Raw genomic sequence first — 22,695 nt, forward strand, 5'->3', positions numbered from 1 at the left:
TGGTGCTGCATGGTGAAATACTGGGAGAGCGTGGCATGGATATGAGATTTGTGAGCCTGGGGATGGACAAAGGCAGGTTGGACAGGGCAGATGGAGCTGTGGTGTCCCTGTTCATTGCAGGGGATTTGGACTAGCTGACCCTTAAGGGTCCCTCCCCTATATATGAGATGTATGAAAGCTGATTCTGCAGTAACCAAGCTACCAACAGCAGTTGCTTGTCTTGCAGCTTGCCAGCAGAGATTTTAAAATAACAGCACTGATTACTCATTTGATAGTCACATTACAGTGCAAGGCACATGGAAACGTCCATCAGCTAATTCAATTAATTCTAGGGGCAGAGCTGCCAGTGTGAAATATTATGCTAACACGACAGACAGAGAGAAGAAAAGCAAAATTAAGACTAGCTGACAAGTGTTGGCAGAAAGTTCTGCTCTCCATAAATTTAGTCCCATTTTTCAGTTCTGTTTGGAGCTGTCTCCATGCCTCTTTGGAATCTGTTCTTTGAGAATAACCAATTAAGTAAGCTTTCCAGTGCCAAAGTGCATACACTACTCTAGGGCATTGTTGTTTCTGCATGGATCAACAAGGGTGACAAGCCAGGAGAATGTGATGAAGAGCCTCATACATACTCAGTGTAAAAAACAACAGCAACAAAAAAGGCAAGCTTTGCTGGAAAGAAGGTGCATTTGTATTCATGTAATCTGCAGAGAGTGGAAAAGTTAAGTTTCTCACTACATCTGTGTAAGAAAAAACCACCATGGAATGACAGCTAGGTAACCTGGAACACTGGAACAGGCTGCCCAGGGAGGTGGTGGAGTCTCCTTCTCTGGAGATGTTCAAGACCTGCCTGGATGCTGACTTGTGTGATCTGCTGTAGGGAACCTGCTTTGGCAGGGGGGATGGACTCCATGATCTCTGGAGGTCCCTTCCAACCCCTACAATTCTGTGATTCTGTAAACACCCCAGTAACTCCTCACAGCTATGGTCCACAGTTTGGATCACTGCTACAAAAAAACTATTTACATCATCTCCTCTGGCCACCCTGAGGGAGGAGCAGGAGGGCTAGGATGCTCTTTTTCCTATCTTTCCCTTGATTCCTTCTGTATCTTAGGGACAAATCACAGGACAAAATACAGAAATCAGGTGGCTCTACAAAGTGGATTTGCCAGGTCAAGTCAAAATAACCACTGAAAACACTCCAGACGCTGTCTGAAAGCAGCTGCACTGTCAGGGAGTCAAGTGAATGCGGTCTGTTGGCTTTGAGCAGGAAGAAGACAGCCCAGACCATCACATACCTTTCACTGAAAGCTGATAGAGCATTTTATCCCCCTCACAGATGCACTGATAAGTTCCAGCATCCTCCATTGCGACGTTGTGAATTTTCAGGACGCGTTTCTTCCCCACAATCTGCAGCTCATGTTTTTCATTGGCTTTGAGCTCCTTCCCATCCTTCATCCACTTCACAGTAGCGTCTGTGTCTGAAAGCTCAGCCTGAAGTTTGGCTTCCTCACGCAACCGAGCAGAGATCTTTTCTACATCTTTGCTCTTATTGGTAAATCTCACTGCAGCACCTGTCAGGAGCAAAGGCCTCGTTATTTTGATTTATATCAGGCCAACATGATCAATGCTTGCTGCAAGATCTTTGAAGAAGCAATATGTTCTGTTCCTGCACTCTTATTGTGTCAATACTAAGCAATTCAAGATGTTTAATTTGGTCTTCTTGCCATATTCCCTAAGAAAAAATACATCTCGTTCTACTGATTAATAATGCTCTAAACGTGCTTCTGCAGAGGTCTTCACCCAAAGACAAACAGGTCCTCCCATAATGAACTTTTATTCGTTATCTTTTGTCATGCAAAGCTGATTGATAGAGATATCATTGTCATGATTTCTGCTCTACTTCTAAATGAACCCAGTGCAATCAGAAGGGCTGGCTGAACCTGGAGCTGAAAGTACTGCTCTAAGGTGATGCAGTGGTAGAGCTGGTGACTGAATGCACTGACCAGTGGCTGTGGACTGCAGACATTCAACAGATGGCACGAAGCTCTCTAGTTCAGCAACCCAGCTGGGTAGATTGGCTTACTCTAAACTCAGTGCTATCATGTTTAGGCCATTACCAGGACCCACATTAGTCCATGTGATGCGGTTTCAGATATTTGGTACAGAAAGTGAATGCCTGCAGCCCCAGTCCTAACCATCAGATCACAGCAACTGTGCCTTGACTGAAAGATGCTTGATCATTCAATCACAGTAAATACCTCTCACTCTCATCTTGGTGCTGACATCAACATTTTTGGCAACAAATTTCACTTCTGCTCCATCATCGCTCTTGGTGACGTTCTTTATGATTAGACTGTGAGTAGTTTGGGTTCTCTTGATGATACAGGTTTCACTTTCCTGTAAGACTTTGCCATTGAGGTACCAAGTTCCAGAACATGTTGTCGTAAGGTCAATAGTAAACATGGCATCCCCTCCAGATACAGCTTCACCAGTTGTTAGGGGAGATTTCACAGCCAGGACTGGTTCTGAGGAAGAAGAACAGCTTGTATGTCTGAGATCAAAAGGCCATGCAGCAGAACAGGTCTTCCTAAGAACAAAGTTCTTAGACTAAATGAGACATGAGAAGAAAATCCTGCACATGTTTTGCATGTACTGAATACAGCGCATGATTGATGAATGGGATTTGGTTTCTACAGCTGCAGTTAACTGACCTGTGGCACAAGAGTAACTCCTGTTTTCTGCAGAGATAGAACAACAGGTATACGTTAACTAAGATGTTTCAAGGCGTAACAGACCTGCTAAGCATCTCAAGCCACCCAGGCTGCCTAGCAAGTGTGTTACATTGTTTTAGTGAGACGTATTGCTCTTATATTTCAGAAAGATCCTCAGCAGTCTACCCCACCCACTAATTGCTTCTGGATATTCCAGGGAAGCACAAGCATATTCAGGCAGCAAGGGAAAAGAATGACACAATAACAGAAATGACCAGAGTCTAAGCAGAGACTGTTCAGTGCAATGAATCAAAGGAAGAAACAACCCCATGGCACACAGTGATTCTGTGGCACGTTGGCACCCAACAAATAAAGGGTAATGCTGCATTTCTTCTAGTTGCTCTGAGATGAAGGAGAAACCAACTGGAACCTGGTTTTCATGGCATCATGATCATCACATGAACACTCTTTAGATGTAATTTATGAATGCAGATTTATGGATGGAAGATTAAATCATGAGTACATTTCTACTTCTCCCTTTGCATGAGTACTGGAAGAAGCACTTATATGCTTAAGACCTGTTACAGAAAGCTCTGCCTCTTGCACATGTGAGGATACATAAGGGGGAGGAGGTAACATAAGGATATTCACAGCTCTGTCACAGAAACATAACTTGCATCACTTTAGCAGTAGGTGGAGGCTGAAACGAGACAGGAGAACTAGGAAAGAATGAAAGACTTTGGTGCGTTAACGCACTGCTTTCCTTAAAGCCAATGGAAATGTCTTCAGGGACCCAACACAGCTGCTCAGCACACACTGATCCATTTCTGTGGGGGTTTTTGTGCTTACCAAGGTGCATGCTCCCTGGGAATTCCAGATACGGGCTCTGTCCATGCGCATTGACTGCAGACACTCGGAACTGATAATCAGCCTCTTCGGACAGATTGCTCACCGTGAACTCTGGGACAGGGACGTGAGACTCGTGGCACCTCACCCAGGTAAAGCCCGTCAGTTTCTTGCGTTCCACAACGTAGCCATCGATTGGAATGGGGCGGTGCATCTTCGGAGGGGACCATGCCAGCGTCACTGAGGTTTCTGTTTTATTTTTCACCACGGGGTCAACTGGGGGCTGAGTGGGAGGCTTTCTGGGAACTGAACAGAAATATGTACAGAAATTTTATCATAAAGTCATTTGGGTTGGAAAAGACCTTCCAGATCATCAAACTCAACTTTCAGCACGACCTACTGAGTCCCACCATTAACTGTGTCCCCATGTCTCTTAAATACCTCCAGGGATGGGAGGCTCCAAAGGTGAAAAGCAGTGAGAAACCCACTGTATCTGACTGAGAAAAACTAGAGCTTACAATGGTCTTAAACATTATCCTGAGTTAATAAATCTCTGCAAAACCTTTGCATTGCAAAGCAAAAGAAAAGATAGAAGATCCTTTCAGAGTTTACTACGAACAATTCATAGGCTGAAGCTTTCAGTGCTAGATACAGACCCATCTCACTTCCTGTACAGTTCCTGGATAAAGCAAGCTGATACTGTTTGTTATTTGCACTCAGAAAGTGGTTAAAATCATCATTAGAGATTGTGGTGTGAATCCAGGCTTTAAAAATATATATTTATAAGGGATTTTGCTCTTCATCCACCTGTCCACTACGTAAGGAAAAGCACAGGGATATTTTGCTATCTCTACACACAGACATGGCATCCTGAGAGGCAGTGTAAATCCACTCCTCTACCAGGAGCCTACGGTCTACATTTCTCCTCAAGAACCTGTTCCAGAAGCGTGGAAATGTTTTAGTCTGGCTTCTTAACAGTTTTAAGCACAGACCAGCTAAACATTTTATAGGTAAATGATAGATATGAATAAGCAGTGCAGTGGTTTTGGAGTCTGTTCCTCCATGGACTCAATTGCTTGGTCCATGAGCTTGGCTGTTCTCCACAGCCCCTTTCTTCTGGGAATCTCTCCCCTGTTCTGCCTTTGAATTCTGTGCCACTCCCACACAGAAGGCATTTTGTAAACTTTGTCTCCCAAGAGTGATGGCTGTCATCAGGGATCTCTGTCAGGAAAGACATGTTTTAACAATTTATGCAGAGCCAAGTTTGGGGGCTGAGGAATACAGTTGAAAAGGAAATGACACAAAGACACGTCCTCGCCATGGGATCCTGCAGCCAAAGACATGTGGCCATTCTGGCACCTGAGGTCATGTATGACAAGTTTATTCCTGCAGGTATTTGCATATTGAATACATTCACCCTCTGGTTGCTTTTGAACATTTTAGAGGTTAAAATCCCATCAGACTTATTCACTATATGCAGCCACTGATACAGGCAGGAGGCTGGAAATTGCCTGATGCACTCTAGTTACAGACTACTGACACAGTAAAGGATTGATTTCGTTTAATTTTGGCCATCAGAAAGTTTGGTGTCTGGTTTAAGTCAGCCATCCAGACTCCAATTTTAATCCTATGGAGAACAGCACATTCGGGAGAACACATCCCATCTTAAAGGACATGCTTGAAATCATAGAATCACAGATTCTATGGGCTGGAAGGACCCTTAAAGACCATCCAGCTCCAACCCCCTGCCATGGGCTGGCTGCCCCCCAGCCAGCTCAGGCTGCCCAGCACCCATCCAACCTGGCCTTGAACACCAAGGATGGGGTATCCACAGCTTCTCTGGGCAGCCTGAAATGGAAGTAATGAGCCACAAGTTGAAGATATTTAAGTATTCATGACTGTAGAGAGAGCCTGTGTGCTGAATCTAGATTAAAAACTAAAGACTGGAGGAGCTGAGCTGTTCTCTGCCTCAGTTTACCCTTCTGCAAAACAGGCATAATAAAAATGCAGAAGCCTGATCAAATAATATATAAATATTGCCTGCCTAGTAAATGGTATTAAATTGCCAACAAAAGACTCATCCAGCTAATTGAAAATGGTGTGGACACGATGTACAGGATTCTTCCAGCAGCCAATCAAAAATGCAAAGTGTAAAAATAGGAAATCTCAATGCGATACACTTTTCCTTCATTACATAAATAGACACAACTGTTTTGGGGTGCACTGTTAGCAGCTGCTGGTCAGAGTTAGATGCCAAAGGTCCCACTAACATAGCATGAAGCCAGAAGCCAGACGCTGGAATCAGATCTCCTGACCTTACCACCAGAAATTGAGATGTCATATTTTGCTCAGAGGTTCCCGCTTGCAGGAGGACAGCTTCTGAGCTTTTTCTGCTCCAGGAACCAGCTCTAGCTTCATAATTTAAACAGCAGTCAGAAATTAAACTGTGCTTTGTCACCTCCATCAAATAGAATGAGTGGTTGGATGGTACAGTTTTCCAAATAACTTAGGAACCATCACAGCAGTAAGATGTCCACCTTTCCCCCCCCCCCCCCCCCCCTCATTAATACATATAGTTTAATAGCATCAGAATGCCCCAAGTGCAGATAACACAACAGTTGCAAACCTTTCTTTAAGGATTCCTTTTTTACCACTGAGCAATTGCAATTTGGTGGTGCTGGTGGGAGAAAGGCAGCACTAATCTTCCCAGATGGTGAGTAGAGTTGATGTTCACGTGCAGAATGGTGCCTCAGCAGAGCCAGAAACCATTCATTTGGGAAGCACAGCACCAAAAGAAATGTGAATAGCTTCATAAAATCAGCCAGCTTCACCCAAATTCAGGTCCACTATCTGCTACACTGCTCCTGCTGCTGCTTAGCAAGAGACCCTTGCTCAGATCAGATTTGCCAGCTGAAGGAATCCTTCACCCTGCCTATGTTTCAGGCTCCTAGATAAAGCTAAACAATCCAAAGGCCTCTACACTTCTAGCATAGCTACCACCAATGCACAGTGTCCTCCCAGTGCTGTTGTGTCAAAAGGAGAATGAGAGAGGATAGGGTTTCGTGGTCTCCACAAAATGAAGGAAGTCATACTTTCAGGAAGAAATATTTTCCCTTTTTCTTGCAGTCTTTTTATTTTCTTTTCCTTTAATGCAAGCAGCTTTGTAGCTTACAAATTGTTTTCTAATCACCTCCTGGTATGGACAAATCACACATCTTTTACTCCATGTTTTACACAATTATCATTTTATATCTGTTCCAGTATGGAATCACAGAATCCTAGAATGGCCTGGGTTGCAAAGGAGCACAGTGCTCATCCAGCTCCAACCCCTGCTGTGTGCAGGTCACCAACCAGCAGCCCAGGATGCCCAGAGCCACATCCAGCCCGGCCTTGAATGCCTGCAGGGATGGGGCATCCACAGCCTCCTTGGGCAACCTGTGCCAGTGCCTCACCACCCTCTTGTGAATGAGAATGCCCTGGGATGTTGTGCCATGCTCTTTCCCCAGAACTTGTCTTCTCTGGCTCTTTTGATCTCTCCATAACATCAGGTTGTTGGCGTTTCTGACAGGCCAACTTCCCACTTTCTTTGGCCACCACACAACTCATCATAGCAGTATCTATAAAGAACACCTTTAATACAGGAGTGTTTGCACGCTGAGGGATCAGAAAATCATAGGTGAGTTCAGGTTGGAAGGGATCTTAAAGACCCAATCCCCTTCCACGTTATCACCCACAAGATCAGGCTGCTCAGGGATCCATCCAACCTGGCCCTGAACGCCTCCAGGAATGGGGCACCCACTCTTCCCTGGGCAGCAGTGCCAGCGCCTCACCACCCTATGAGACAACACCAAGGCTGAACACAAGGGAAACTTACTGGTCACAGTGAATTGGGTAGAAGTCCTGCTTTCATCAGCCAGGAAGACGATCTCACCGGCGTCTTCCATCGTGCACTCTCGGATGATCATGGTGTGCTGTTTGCCAGAGCGCGTGATGGAGATTCGATCGCTGGGTTTCACCTCTTCTGCGTTTTTCAGCCAGCGGATGTTCTGGCACTCATTGTCCAGCTCCACACAGAAAATGGCTGTGTCGTTAATTGAAACTGCAGTCTTTCGTGGAAGTTTTTTAATGATGTTCCCTTTAAATAGGAAAGTAATTGTGGTTCACAAACAGCAGATAGAAAGGTGTCCGGTAACAGTGGACCACTCGGACAACAGCCAGGTTAGTCAATAGTTGTCACCCAATAAAACATGGTAGACACTACACATGCATCCCCCAGTGAAATCCCGGGCTCTGTGTTACACACAACAGATAATCCCAAGGATTCGTTTTGCCCTTCAAGAATAGAAAAGCCATTTTATTTGACTACAGTCTCTCGTGATCATAGTCTAACATGCGGTGTCTCCTGTTGGGCAAGCACAGTGTATGTGGCTTTGTCAAGAATAGGTTTGACAGTGATAGGGCTTTTATTTCTGCATATGCTGCGAATTCTTACAAATGCTTTGCTGAAATAGGTCAGTCTTAAAACCAGACAGGTCTTCAGCTATCTTTGGTATTTTGCTTCCACCAAATGATCAGGAAATGACACAGCTGCCAAGTGCACCAATGACCTAACTTAACAGAAGATGGAAAGATGGAAAGCCATCACGTCTCTTTAATGTGAACATGAAAATTCACGTGGAATCAATTCACTGACGTGTAGCTTTTCCATGCTACCATGATTATGAATTAATAGAATAATGTCAGAGTTACAAAATGTGACTGTCCACAGGAGAGTTTGTTCAGAAAAAACAGAAAATCACCCCTATCAACAGAGAGTGACTGTCTCAAGCCCCAGAACAGTTTCTGCAAGGCAGAAGTGCCCTCTAACAGGCAAAGCATCCAGAGATATTTCATGGGAAGCAGTGCTGAACTGTCTCATGAAGCAGAGCAGGCACACTTCATCAGGAGCATTCAGTAGTCTGGTTTTCTGCTCTTCCTCTCTGAAGCTTGGCCGTGTGTCTGCCCTGTGCTGCCCTATGCAGTGCCATTGAGCTGCCCACTTTGACAAGCTCTCACATTATCCCCACCCCACCCTGCTCTCTCGAATCTTCTCCCTTTGGCCAAGCACAGGGCTCCTTCAGGAAGGCTCTGTCTCCTTTCCCTCCTGAGAGCTCCACCTGGCTCAGTCAATCTCTTTTGAATGGAACATGTCATAGAACCATAGCACAAACAAGTAAAAACGAATACCAGCTAGTAGGGCCAAACACACTCAAAGCATTTGACTGGTTCAGCCCCAGCAGAAGTCAAAACAAAAGGATGTCTGTTTGAACTCTCAAATGTCCACAAACTAAATTACCCCTTCTGCCTTCTCTCATGTCAACTCTTCTGTCTGTGCTAACTAGGCAGAAAGGAATTTGCACAGTGACTCACAGCACCAATTTATGAAACGGAGAATTCTGTGTTCAGATGGAGTAAAGTCAGGTTTCAAAGGAGACAGGACAAGTGTGATCCAGTAGGTCTCCAGTCTGCATTACAGGAGACATGTCAATGACACCAGAGCAAGCAGCATCAACATAAGAACTGCAGGTCCTGGAGCTGTGCAGCTGAGTACTTTCTCAGATAGCAAATGAGTTCTGAACTGAAGTTGCCTTCTGCCAACTGTCTCTGATGTGCAGATTGTTGTGAGACTCCCATGAGGTACTCAACTCTACACTTACGTTAAATTCAGCGCTGAACCGCTGGACTCAGAGGTCTTGGACACAGACCTATATCTACATTTGATCAGCCTTTCAAACTTCAAAAAGCAGCTCCAGATGTCAGGGCTCTAAAATATGGTTCAGGTTTGCAGTCTGACATCATATGGATGACCACAGCCTGCATCATGCATCAGACCATAAAACAGCTGCCAAGTCAACTTCCCAATCTGATCTGCACCACTCTCAGACAAGATTTACCATTGTGTTCACCAGACACCTGACAAGACCTGTGTGAGATGGTGCCAGGAGACACATCCATTGCTTGGGATCACGTCAAGGAAAGTCTAAATTGCTGAGCTATAGCTCAAAGGCTTTGCCTTCCAGAAAAACACTTAAAGCATAGGCCTCTGCTATGTGATGTGACTTGTGCAGCAACGCAGTCTCTTCTCTTTCTGTGACCCTGTGTCCTAGATAAACCCTGGCAAGAGACTCAGGGACCAACAGACAAGTTGCTCTCTTCTCACGTGGTAGGGGTTCTGCTGTTCTTCTCTGTGTGTATGAGACAAATGCTGTTTGGAAGCTCAAGTCTGGAGTCCCACATGCGCATCTCTCACTCAACAGATGAGACTTGGCCCATCTAAAATAGTAATGCTCTTTCTTACCTTGGACAGACAATTCTGCAATGGTCCTGCTCCCTTCTTTCATCTCACAGATATAGACAGCATCATCATCTGCAGTGACATCCTGGACCGTGAGCCGGCGATACGTGCCCTCTTCTTCTATGTTGTATTTCTTGCTCTGCCGGAGTTTGGTTTCCTCCTTGAACCAAGATGTCTCCGTACTGGGAACAGGCACTTCACACTGGAAGGTGGCAGATTCCTTCTCCCAGACTTCAAGATCCTTCAGTTTTTCCTTGAAGGGTATTGGTGGTTCTTCAGGGGATTAAAAAGAAAGGAGAAACAAGAATTTGTGGCAGCTTAGTGTAAGAGGCATTAAAAAAACACCTCAGTAAGAAAGACTCAAACTCTATGAGAAGCAGTAGGGCCATGAGGGGCTGCAGGGCACCATGGGGGGCTATGGGGCACCATGAGCCCTCCCTTCAGCCTCCTCTGCACTGGGCCCAAGCTTGCCAACTGCCTCTGTTTTCCTTCACCAACTGTATCACACCACTCTGGCTTAGGGAGAAAGAAGAACACAGATCAAACAGGAAAAGAGCTGCATGGCAGTGAGGGGAGATATTTTACAAACAGAACGTAGATACCATTTAATTCCTGTGACAACTGAACTGTGAAATCACCCTGATACCCCAACAACAGAGAAAGGGGCATTGAGCTGAGCAGGACAGCTGGTGATCATCAGCCACATCAAACCTTGGCCCTAAAATACCCTAGACCTGATGACCAGGACCCTCCACGTTGTAATGCTGGGATCTGTGTTGGGCATGCTATGGCTTGCAAGTAGAAGGGACACATAAATCACTTCTGAGAAAGGAGGGCTGATATGTGAACATGAACACACACATAGAGCATGAAAACCTACTTTGCAGCCTGAAGCATTTTCTGTTGGACAGAGCATGGTTTAAAAGTTGTCCCTGCATCTTTTGGCAGCTGAGCCACTGTCTGTCCCTCCTGCCCCATCACTAGGAAAGGAGTAGGAGACACTGATGCTAAATACTGTTTAGGTTGTTATTCTGGAGCTGGAATTTCATTGGAAATCTGTACAATACCTAAGCAAGGAGGACATGCCTTTTGGCTTAACGTGCCTCATTTCAAGGCAAGTCAAAGTCTTTCCTCAAAGTCTTCAGCTATGGCAGCACAGCCCTTTCCCCATATTAATTACCTCTTTCTCTCTACCCAAAAGGCAGCTTGGACTCCTGTGTCTCACATCTGAAAGCACCCCACATGGTCAGGGGGAATTAAGTGGATGCAATGCTCTTGTCAGGGGACCAAGCAAGAGGATGACATCAAGAATGCATTTATCAGAACAACACCAGCATTGAAGAAGTGGTTGCAATGCAGCCGTGTGAGATAGGAGGCACCTTGGAGCTGACTGTGAGAGCAGAGTGATGTGCCCAAGGGCCAGAAGGAAATATAAGGCACACCTGAGAAGTACACAGGCTTGTTTCCATACTTAAGCCATGTCATTAACACCTCTCTCTTTTCAGCTGCTGAGCGGTCACAGATATCATCTGAAAACAACTTTGCTTCCACTGTTTTGACATATGCACACATCTTATTTTGCTCTGAATGAGGCTTCAGGGAGACAGCAGCTGACAAATTAAATTAAAGACTGCTATTTTCCCAGCCCGTTGCTTTTTCCTGCTTTGGAGATGTGTGAGAGAGGCTCTGAAATCCACCACCTTTTTAATTCCTGAACATATCTTCATCTTGCATAAGCAAGATGCACCAGGCAAAAGAGGTTAATTTGGGTAATATTTACATGAGAAGGACTTTTAGTGTATTTTCTACTTAACTACATTAACTAGGAAAATAACTAAATGCATTCATGCACTGGTCAGGATAATGAGTGGAGCACAGACCTCTACATTATCTTCTCTCACATCATATGGGGCTGCAGCCCATCAGATTGGGCAAATTCTCCAATGTTGGAACCCTCCCTACAGCACCCAACAGAGTTCAGAATCATTCTGTGCTGTAACTACCAGAGGCATTTCAGGAAGGGGTGCTGCAGATACTGGCATTACATTCCATCTGTCAGACTCCATAAATATCAGCTGCCCAGTTCTAAATGGCTGTTTGTCATCTATTACTCTTCCACAAGGTAACTCTCATTGTAAGGTCTTCCTAAGTATGATTCCAATATGGAAGATACAGCCATCTGACAAGCAGCTGGTTTCCTCCTTTTGCCCAAGGAGGCTGTGGATGCCCCATCCCTGCAGGCATTCAAGGCCAGGCTGGATGTGGCTCTGGGCAGCCTGGGCTGCTGGTTGGTGACCTGCACACAGCAGGGGGTTGGAACTGGATGAGCACTGTGCTCCTTTGCAACCCAGGTCATTCTTTGATTCTGTGATTATCCAAAATGTTCAGAATACCTAAAAAACATCCTTAGAAGATAAGCAGAAAGTGTGCTCATCTGAGGTCACGTGCAACATAATTCTCACCTCAACCACATCTGTTTGATATAAGTGCCACCAAAAGAATGAAACAAAGTCTTTGCAATAACTTCAAACCAAGCTTCCTCTAGAAGCATTTCCTTCCATGCAAGCTCAGTGCTCTGAATTTGGGCACCAGTTCTACTTTGTCCTTACATCATCTCAGCTCCCAGCACAACTCATTTCCTTCACACAGAGTGCCCTGAGAGGTCACTGGAATTCATTTCTACTGTCAGTATGAATTTCTTTTAAATGATGATTTCTCCACAGTTTTTTACTGCACTTTTTTTCTGTCTGTTTTTAGCCAAAGCAGCTATGCTCACTAAAGCGTATGAGGGCAATAAAAGCATTTCTATAGAAGGGAAAATATGAGATCTACGAAATTCAGTCTACTGGGAAAAATGTGAAATGGAAAGAAGCAAAGCAGAGCCCTGAGGGAGCATGGAGCAAGAGCAGCTCATGGAGTTAGTTAGAACTGCAAGAGCTTAAAGCAGCTATGAATTTGGCTGCTTGTCTTGAAAACACGTCTCCAGCATCATAGGCTCTTGCTTGGTCCCTACCAACCAGCATGGCAATGAGGTGATGTTATGTTTTAAATACAGGTCCTGCTAACATATTTTGCTAAGAATAGGTGCAGCCTGCAAAGAAGCTAAAGTCCCCTTAACCTTCCCAATGTACACTGGCCCTCTCAACCTGGGCTTTCACCTGCCTGCACTTCCTCTTGCCTACACTCAGCCTTCTTGTAGTTCTCTCCATTTATTATTCCAGAGGCATTTCTTCCAGAAATGATCCAGTGACAGTAAGAACACAGAAAATACTTCAAAAAGGAACAATCTAAAGGTATATAAACTCCCATTATCTCATTCCTTTCCTTAGTTACAGTGCTTCCCAAATTGCCTTTGTACCTCCATATTTCTCACGTTGCCGTTCTCTTTCAGATCTCAGATCACTCCAGCAGTCATCCAACATCATTTTGTATCAGAGGCAGAAAGAAGTGGCTTTGGCACCAATCTGTTTTTCCAGCCTTGACCTTGCTGGTTAAGCAACCTTTAACCTTTCTGTCCAGTATCTGATTACTGAACTACTTACTGAGCATTCAGAGACTCAGCCCCAAATTCCTTTACTCAAATATTGCTTGGTCCAGGCCCAAGGATAGAGACCTGTACACTATTCTTATTGACTTAACATGTGGCTCAGGGACATCTTCAAAGCCTTCAGGAAATTCAAGTAATCCATTCATGTATCTCCCACCATCTCTGCTCTTTGGTTTGTTAAAGAGGGGAACTTTCCTTGGGAAAAGTTTATTGACTGCTTTTACAGCTCACATTTCAGTGCATGGCTTGTGATTTTATCCCTGCTCTAGATATGAGAAACCAACATCACTGGTTAAGAGTAATCAACTCTTGGTTTTCCTTAATTGTGAAAGAGACTCTCTTCATTGTAACCTCTTCCTTAGGACTTCTATTTAATTCAGTACATCCCATCCAGGAACAGTTAAAAAAAAACAAACTTTTTTCTTTCAGTTCAATACTTAAGGCATGGGCCTGGCTTACACATGTGTTGGGTTTAGGATCTAGACTGAAAACATGTAAGAGGCAAGCTAGAGGCTGTGTCCTTTGGCCTGCTATGCTGCCATGAGATACTTTGGAGACAGGATGCTGGCCTAGGTAGTTTTTCTTCATGCTATATTTTGAACACCCACAAATATTGTCATTCAAATTCTCGTGTTGAAATTATGCGTTGTACATGAACCAGAGTGCCCAAATTGCAGTTAGACCCGTGAAGCTTTCCTACCCAGGTGTCATAGAGTCATCTGGGTTGAAAAAGACCTCAATGCTCATCCAGTTCCAACCCCCTGCTGTGTGCAGGGTCTCCAACCAGCAGCCCAGGCTGCCCAGAGCCACATCCAGCCTGGCCTTGAATGCCTGCAGGGATGGGGCATCCACAACTATCTGTGGATCTGTATCTATCTGTGCCTATGGGTAAGCATGGAGGAAGCAGCATCACAAGCTCCCTAAATACTCAGTTATCTGCACACAGTCCAATGCAGTCACATCATTCAGCCTCTTCTGCACAACTGAGCAAAGAGAGGATTGTGGGGCAAGATGATCTATCCCTCAAAACATGACCTCAGATGAGCTAATGGCATCATCAGTTGCACATAAAGGATGAAATTAAAAGCTCCCTTCATTGCTACATCATCCTGAGCTGTCTTTGAATGGATGAGGACTTCTTGTGACACAAAGGAGAGCCATTATTCAGGGCCTAATTATAACCAACACAAGTAGATTTTCCATGGTTGCCTTGGCCTGGTCAGAAAGCCCTACATGGTATAGTATCACAAAGAAACAGACCACAAACATTTCCACTTGAGCCCTCTGACTCACATCTCTTGACAATGGACATTGATGAATAGCACTTTGCCATGGTGCTTGCTCCCAGGCCTGCTGCTTTGCATACTTTGTCTGCTTTGGAACAGGCTGCACCCCTTGGGAATTATCAAACAAATATGGGGCAGTGCTTTTCAGAGCCAGACAGACACTAGATGAGGAACGGAGCTGGAGCCACGCTCAACAAGAGCAGCCACCCCAGAGCCTGGCTTGGTCTTCTCCTTTGAATCCCATCTCATACAGTGATCACAGCTTTAGGAAGAGCCAAATGCTCCTTTCTACACCACTCAGCACCTCCACAGGATGGCAATGAGTGGGACTGGTGCCAGTGAGCTGCATGGATTGAGTGTCACTGATGGACACAGGGCGTGAGTCACTGCTGGGAAAGACAGTGAGAATGAAGAAATGTCCAGAAGAGGAAAGCCACAAAACTAAATGGCCCGTATGTCTTACAGACCAGTATGGAATGCAGGCACTTCCTTGAATTTCTGACACATTTTGCTTTCATTTCAAAGAGTCAATGTCAAGAGTCAAGAGTCAAAGAGTCAACCCATGCAAAAGGGGTTTTTTTTGTTGTTGTTGTTTTTTAGCTTGTTTTTTTACATCTGAGAATCAATTTATAGGTGCTGCCTGGGTTTCATACTGCTTGCTGAAGCCTTGCGAAATAGAAGTTTGAAAATACACAATTTCCTTTGTGAAAACGTGCATCACATTTGTTTATGTTCTGAAGAGCTTGATCTGATGTGCAGCAGTGCTGAGGGATGCTCTGAAGGCAAATCCATCACCCCCCAAACGCTGCAAGCAGAGGCATCCTGGTGTTGGTGGAGTTCTGGGAGGACTACTTCTACTTCTGTTTGATGGCATGTGGTGAGATCAGGAGTGTGGTGTGATTGAGCCTGATGGTGAATTTAAACCCAGATATGATTAAAACCTGGAGGGGAAGATGGGGCTTTGGCACTCACTGGAATCAGAGATGGTGGTTGATCTCTCACATTAAAGCTCCCATCTCTCCAGGTGTTATAATAAAGATCTAGTCCATCCCAGCTGGCCCACAGCATGCCAGTTCTACATAAAACCATTAAGGTTGGATAAGACTACTAAGACCATCTTGTCTAACCATTAACCCATCACCACCATGCCCACTAATCCTTGCCACTCAAGGCAACATCTGTTCTTGAACACCTCCAGGAACAGTGACTCCACCACCTCCCTACACAGCCTGTTCCAATGCCCAACCACTCATTAGGAGAAGCAGTTTTTCTTAATATCCACCCTGAAACATCAGCCATTCCTGACTGAAGCTTTTTTACGGTGCATCCTAAAGGCCTTCAGTGATGAGACTCCCCCTCCCCAGGTCACCTGTTGCAGTGCTATAACCCCATTTCAATCTGCAGGGGTTTTTATGTCCAACCCATGCTCTCTTCCTGCAGTTTGGTGGCAGAAGCTTTGCCCACTTTCACACCAAGCTAGAAGCATCACCTTCCCACTTGCAGGAGCAGGTGGAAGCGCTTACCTTTGACAGTGACCAACACAGAGCTGTAGGTCTGCCCTGCCAGGTTGGAGGCCGTGCAGGTGTACAGCCCATTGTCCACTTGCTTGCAGTAGAGGATCTTCAGCACAAAGTTCTCCTGATCATCCTCATAGATGACATGCCTCCGCCCTTCCACAATGACCTCGTTGTCCTTCTTCCACACGATCTCCGGCTTAGGCTCCCCAGTCACGTAGCAGCTCAGCTTGGCGTGCTTCCCTTCCGTCACACTGCAGGTGCGCGTCAGCGTCCCAAACATGGCATTGCGAGCGCCTTTGGTGGTGAGCCCGGCTGCCCGCTCGTAATCCCGGGAGAGGCTGTAACCGATGCCAGACATCCCTTCTGTTTTGGAGTAAGACTGGGCCGATGTGGCATCGAGAGCCCCGTAGGAAACGTCCATCTTCCTGATCTCCTCCCGCCTCTTTTGCAGGTGAGACAACAAAGAGGAGGTTTTGCCACAGCTGGTATCGAAATGGCTGCCCGGGTTGGAAGAGCCCTGCGATTCCACAACCAGCGCTGCGGAAGCGCTGGCAGAGCCGATGGGATTCTCAGCCCGACATGTGTATGTGCCACTGTCCCCCAGCCGGGCACACTGAATGGTGAGAGCATTGGACTCCCCAGCTGACTCTATCTGGAAGCGGCCAGCGTCAGCCCGGTTCCTCAGGTGTCTGCCATCTTTCTCCCAGTTCACAGAGAGGGGAGGGCTGCCTTGGACTCTGCATTTGAACATGGCATCCTCTCCCAAAGTTACTTTGATGGAGGAAGGTTTCTGGATGAAATATGGGGCCGACTCCGTGACCGTGGTCTCCTCTCCGACTTTGATGCTAACAGCTGCGAAAGCTTCCCCGATGGTGTTCTTGGCACGGCAGATGTATTGGCCGCTGTCCTCCAGGCTCAGATCATAGATTGTCAGCTGATAGAGGTCCCCATCTTCTGTGGTTTTAAACCTTCCCCCAGACCGGATGGGAAGTTTGTCCTTTTCCCAGCTCACAACTGGGATGGGGTTTCCAATGATTTGGCAGCTCAGTGTGGCATCCTTCCCCACGGACACTATAAATGCCTTCGGCCGGGTCAGGAAGCGGGGGACTCCACTGAATGAGCTGTAATCCATCTTGGTTACCTAAAGGATGAGAAAGAAAAATGTCACAAGCAAGCAGATTTGATGGTACAAGCAAACAACTGCTGCACTTTTGTGTTATCAGGACATTTGTCATCCAAAACAATCTGATTGGAGTACATTTCCACTGTCCTTTTTATTAGGGGTGAGAAGACCTTGCATACTTCTTACGTTCAAACTGAGTGATGTGAATCTGCTGAGAAAGCAGCCCATTTTCCCACTGAAGTCACTGGGTAAATTACAAGTCTTCAGACAGTTCATACAGAAGCAGCACGATGGCACTAAGAAAATGATCAGTGCTAGTGCTATATAACATATGGGCTGGTTTTGTGGTCGTAAAGACATGAAATTCTGAGTGATGGGTCTACCTATCAAAATACCTTCTTTGTGCCCATCTTCCTTTCATCTATTCTTTTTTTCCTTTTCATTGCCCTGAGTCTCTTTTCAATATTTCTCCCTTTTCCTTGCATCTGTTGCTTTAATTCTGCCCATGTTAAGCACACCATCTCTACTCTTGAGCCCCCTGCTCTTTATCCTAAGTCTTGTTCGCTGAACAACGTCCACGCAGACCCACGTGAAGGAACAACCATGGGTAACATATACTGGAATCTAAACCAATGCCAGGCTTCCTAAAAAAAAGCATTATGTTGCTTAGGACTTGCTGGAACAACATCTCAGCACCTGCTTACTGTGCTCTGAGCCCTTCACTTCAAGAAAGACTGGGAGCTTCTAGAGAGAGCGCAGTGGAGGGCTACAGAGATGATGGGATGTGGGACATCTCCATTACGAGGAAATAAGGAGAGCCCTGAGACTGTTCAGCCTGGAGAAGGGTGAGGGGAGAGGTCATCAATGCTTATACATATCTGATGGGCAGGAGTCGAGTGAATGGGGCCAAGCTTTTGGTGGTGGTGCCTGGCAGCAGGTCAAGGGGCAATGGGCACAAACTGAAGCACAGGAAATTCCATATGAAGATCAGAAACAAAAATTCTTTACTTTGAGGATGGCAGAGCACTGGCTGCCCAGAAAGCTGGTGGAGTCTACTTCTCTAGAGGCCTTCAAAACCCACCTGGATGCTTTCCTGTGCAACCTGCTGGAGGGAACTGCTTTAGCAGGGGGTTGGTCCTTTCCAATCCCTGTGATTCTGTGCTTTGCTTTCAGGGTTAGCTGCATAGCAGCTGTTTGGCAGCACAGATCAACCGAGAAGAATCATAGAATCATTAAGGCTGTAAAAGACCACCAATATCCAGTTCAACTGTTAACCCATCCCCACCATGTCCACTAAAACATGCCCATCAGCGTCATATCCCCACAGTTCTTGAGCACTTCCAGGGGCAGCAGTGTTCAGAACTGAAGCTAACAGCAATTCTGGCGCCCCTGCATGCTGAGAAAGCCAGAAGCAATCCGTGGCACTCACTGTTCACAGAGCCCATCCGTTCCTGTGCAGCTGGAGAACATCACAGCAGAGCACAGCGTTTTGAGTCACCTGAACTTTGCATGGCACACAAACTTACTCTGTTCCCTCACGACTCCTGGATATTCTTTGCCTTCTGCTGGAGTGAAACTACTTCTAATCCCTCAGGAGCAGCCCTGCTCTCTGCACAAGCACTTCTTGGATGAGCAAAGCACAGCTAAAGGCACCAGAAACCCAAGTGCAGCAGCTAACTGTGCCTGGAAAAAGGATTAGACACCAGAATAGAGCTCTGTAAGGAGAGCAAACCCCAGCTCTGAGCCTCTCTGAGAGCCCTGCTCCTGAGCACAGTTTCTCCCCTAATCACTCCCTGTCTCCATGTGTGCAATGCCAGACACTTCTGCATTAGCAGCTTGCACCTCCTGAGCCATAGGAATGATTCAGAGGGTCTGCAGAGCTCTCACCTCTGTGCTCTTTCACCTTCAAAGTGCTACATACAGTGAAGCTACCAGGCACTGTGCTGGGAGGAACTCAAAGGAAATAATAACCAGTCACCACAACAGAAATATCCTGCTTAATCCTATGGCAGCCTGGCTTCCCTGCTGGCTACACATCCACCCCCTCTCTCACCCAATGGCAGATGACCTTACCACTTTCCCCTCCAACCTCCAGCAGAAAGCAGTGAGAACAAGCCAAAAACCTGCTTGGTTGCTTCAGCCACAATTCAGGCAGAGGATTCACCAGGTTTTCCCCCCTCCTGGCAGAGTGGGTGGAAGGTGGCTGGGCTGCTCACCTGCACCACGACCTTGGGGAAGCTGCTCATTTCCCCATGCCTTGGTTTTGCTCCCATTTCTTCTTCATGTCAAAACAGTGATGGGCTCACACTCAGCATATATGACAAAGTACTTCCCTAGAATCACACTGAGGTTGGAAAAAACCATTCAGATCATCTAGTCCAACCATCTGTATACAACAAATCAGGCATGACATTAATAGCAAATTAGTTTTCATTCCATTTACTCTGGTGGAGGCTGGAAGGCACAAACTGACATTAAAATTGAAGAATGGGAAAGTGGGGGCACAAAAATCCAGGATGGTATTCATATGAATCATTGCTACTATTGAAGATGGTATCACAGTCTGCTCCAGAAATCTGTGAACCAGTTTGCACTTCCTATTCCCTCCAACTGCATCCAACCTCTGTCCTCACTTGAGCTTTAAAGTATATTTCTCATAAACACTTGCAAGGCTGCAAGCAGAGAAGCTGCATGAATGGAAGATGCAGACACAGGCATTGGGCTGGAGCCAAAGTACACTGAAGTCAGTGGAAATTTCCACTGAGGTCAACTGACTGCTGATCAGGGCCTTGTGCTCATTTGAGGCAGTAGAATTCTAATTGAGGGTGCTGAGATGCTGGGATTGAAGTTCATCTCTGGAGAATCAAGCAGTAGCATTTACTACAGTAACAAAGAATAAATTAAAACACAGGCTTGGAACCCATGCACCAACCTTCCCTGCCCATTAGGCTGAATTTCAGGCTGCATCGTAGCATCGAATTGTTTGGCTCTGTCTTTGGAAGGCATTGCCCTGTTTCATCCTTCAGACACCAACTCCATTCCACCTTCAAACCCATGATATCCCATGAAACACCCAAAAATGGTGTTTCCAACCTTGATGATTCTATGATTCCTTATTCCTTCGGTAGGCTGGACTAATAAAAACACATTTTTACATTCAAATAGGAGAAAACCAACTCCCTTTGTTAGACTGAGAAACGGATGAGGAGCAGGAGGGAGCACAGAGCCTTGTGGGCATATTGCTGTAAGGCCAAGAGTTGATTTTTCTAGAGTGTAACATTATAAGAAGTTTACTAAGCAAATACACTAATGGAGACTACTTATAGGCACACGCAAACTCCAGTGCCAATATTGACCCTCTGCAAACGTGAGGACTGATCTCTTCATAATCATAGGGCAACAAAACATGAGTAAACCTCATCAGTGCAAATGCCCCTTCCAATTAATCTTAGACATCTACCAGTGCCACGTTTCACTTCATAATCCTACTGTGATGCACCATTTGCAACAGAGATCACATTCACATGTATTTCTGAGCATACTGGAGCAAATTTGGCCTGTGCCTTTATCCATTCAATTTTTCCACTTTTTCATGTGTCAGATAATGCAAATAAAATCAAATCACTGCCCAGGAAACAACAGACAGCCATGCACACAGTCAGGGTTCCACAACCATGGAGATGTGGCACTGAGGGACGTGGTGGGGATGGGTTGGGGTTGGAAATATCAGAGGTGTTTTCCAACCTGAATGATTCTGCGACTCTAACATCTGCCTAAACCCAAACAAATGCTGAAGTCTTAATGCAGACCAAAAGCACAGAGGTTCTCCAGAACTCACGTTAAGACCTGTGCCATGCCTGCTGTAGAATTCATGTTTCCTGGACTTACTTCTGCAGCCTTGCTATCCATCCTCTCCTGAGATAAGGGGCAACATAATTAGGGAAGCTCCTGTTTCTGAGCCCCAAACCTTTCAAAGAATATCATTAAAACATAAAGCTTCAGATAAAAATCAAGGCAGTGATGGTATTTATGCAGTTTACATGACATATCTGCCTGTGTTTTTCCATCTAAAAATCAGAGCAAACTGCTCTGTGGGTGGGATGGGAAGCTGATGGGTCATAAAATGGACAGTGCAGATTTCCTTTGATGTTATAAGTGCTGCTGGGCAGTAATCTCACTGCCTTATTGCTTCTAACAAGCTCTCAGGGAACAGAGGTCAGAAAGCAAACAGCACGAGTGCAGGGTCAGTTGCAAGCTCAGTGATGTCAGAGCAATGCACACCTATGAACCATTACAGTGGTGCTTCACAGATGAAAGGCACAGCAGCACAGCCAGTGCTCCGTGCCCATCATGTCTCCAAACGAGGTGCACACAGAGATTTGCACAGATAGACTGATCTGAGATGACAGCATTCATCTGGCGCCTGCTTGATCAGAGCAGGAATGGGATCTGTCACTGAGGAGCTGAATGCAGAGCTGAGCTTGGCCTACTCTGAATTCCACTGCAGTGAGGGACAGCAGATCTGGCACATCCAAAGGTCACAGGATGAGCAGTGGAAGAGCTTGCTGTGGTGGCTGGAGGATAGGTGTGCTATAGGAGATGTAGGACACAGAGAAGTCTGTGCAATAAACTAAGGCTACTGCAGTAAGCTTCTGTCTCAACTCAGGGTAGGGCTTACTTGCACTCCGTGTTGCCTCTGTTGGCTAAAACCTACAGGAGAGGTTAAGGGAAGTTTCCTAAGTAGCTGTTTGCTAACACGTGGTGCTCAACATGAGCAACCTGAGCAAAATTTGGCTATGCTCATGACAATTTGACCATTTTGACCTGCAGAAGTCAATTAGGGCTAATTACACAGCAAGTATCTAGGAAGGAACCTGCATCAACTCACACTCCTGGAATAAATCCTTTCTCAACACACTGAATATTTCTAACAACTGGTAGCAAATAAAAGAGTCAAACCTTCAGAAAATTCCAACAAGCATCATCCACATGGTTTGTGCAACCACTGGGCAATGTAGCCAGATCACCTTCCAGTCATATAAGCAATGTGGTTACATAGTTGTTGTAACACATGGGAGACTGAAGTGAAATAGATGAGTTAATCAATATAAATTCAATAATCCCCACTCCAGATTATGTGACATCTTTTGTTTTTCTAAGCCTGAAGCTACCCAGACCGCTCTGACCAAACATAAGTAACATCTACAACACAGGGGAGGCCGTAGATGTAGGGTGATGCTCATTGCTGCTTCACAGGGGTGAAAAGGACAGAAATAGAGGAGAAATATAATTCCGGGGATAGAAAAGGGGTGATGTAAATGCCAGTAAATT

General features: G+C 45.6%; 1 protein-coding gene across 42 annotated transcripts in view; it reads right to left on the minus strand.

The window, feature by feature from the left end:
* The window catches only part of OBSCN (obscurin, cytoskeletal calmodulin and titin-interacting RhoGEF), a 170,925-nt gene that overhangs the window by 146,733 nt on the left and 1,497 nt on the right, over positions 1-22,695 (minus strand). For all 42 annotated transcript variants that reach the window (XM_048951567.1, XM_048951551.1, XM_048951562.1 and 39 more), the window contains exons 2-7: positions 16,248-17,382; positions 9,895-10,164; positions 7,432-7,692; positions 3,561-3,863; positions 2,259-2,525; positions 1,296-1,571 (exon numbers count right to left, since the gene is read on the minus strand). In XM_048951567.1, the coding sequence (XP_048807524.1) occupies positions 1,296-1,571; positions 2,259-2,525; positions 3,561-3,863; positions 7,432-7,692; positions 9,895-10,164; positions 16,248-17,373 (2,503 nt within the window). In that variant the 5' untranslated portion in view covers positions 17,374-17,382. The remainder of the gene's footprint in view (positions 1-1,295; positions 1,572-2,258; positions 2,526-3,560; positions 3,864-7,431; positions 7,693-9,894; positions 10,165-16,247; positions 17,383-22,695) is intronic.

This window comes from Lagopus muta, chromosome 7, assembly GCF_023343835.1.
Source record: "Lagopus muta isolate bLagMut1 chromosome 7, bLagMut1 primary, whole genome shotgun sequence".
Taxonomy (NCBI): domain Eukaryota; kingdom Metazoa; phylum Chordata; class Aves; order Galliformes; family Phasianidae; genus Lagopus; species Lagopus muta.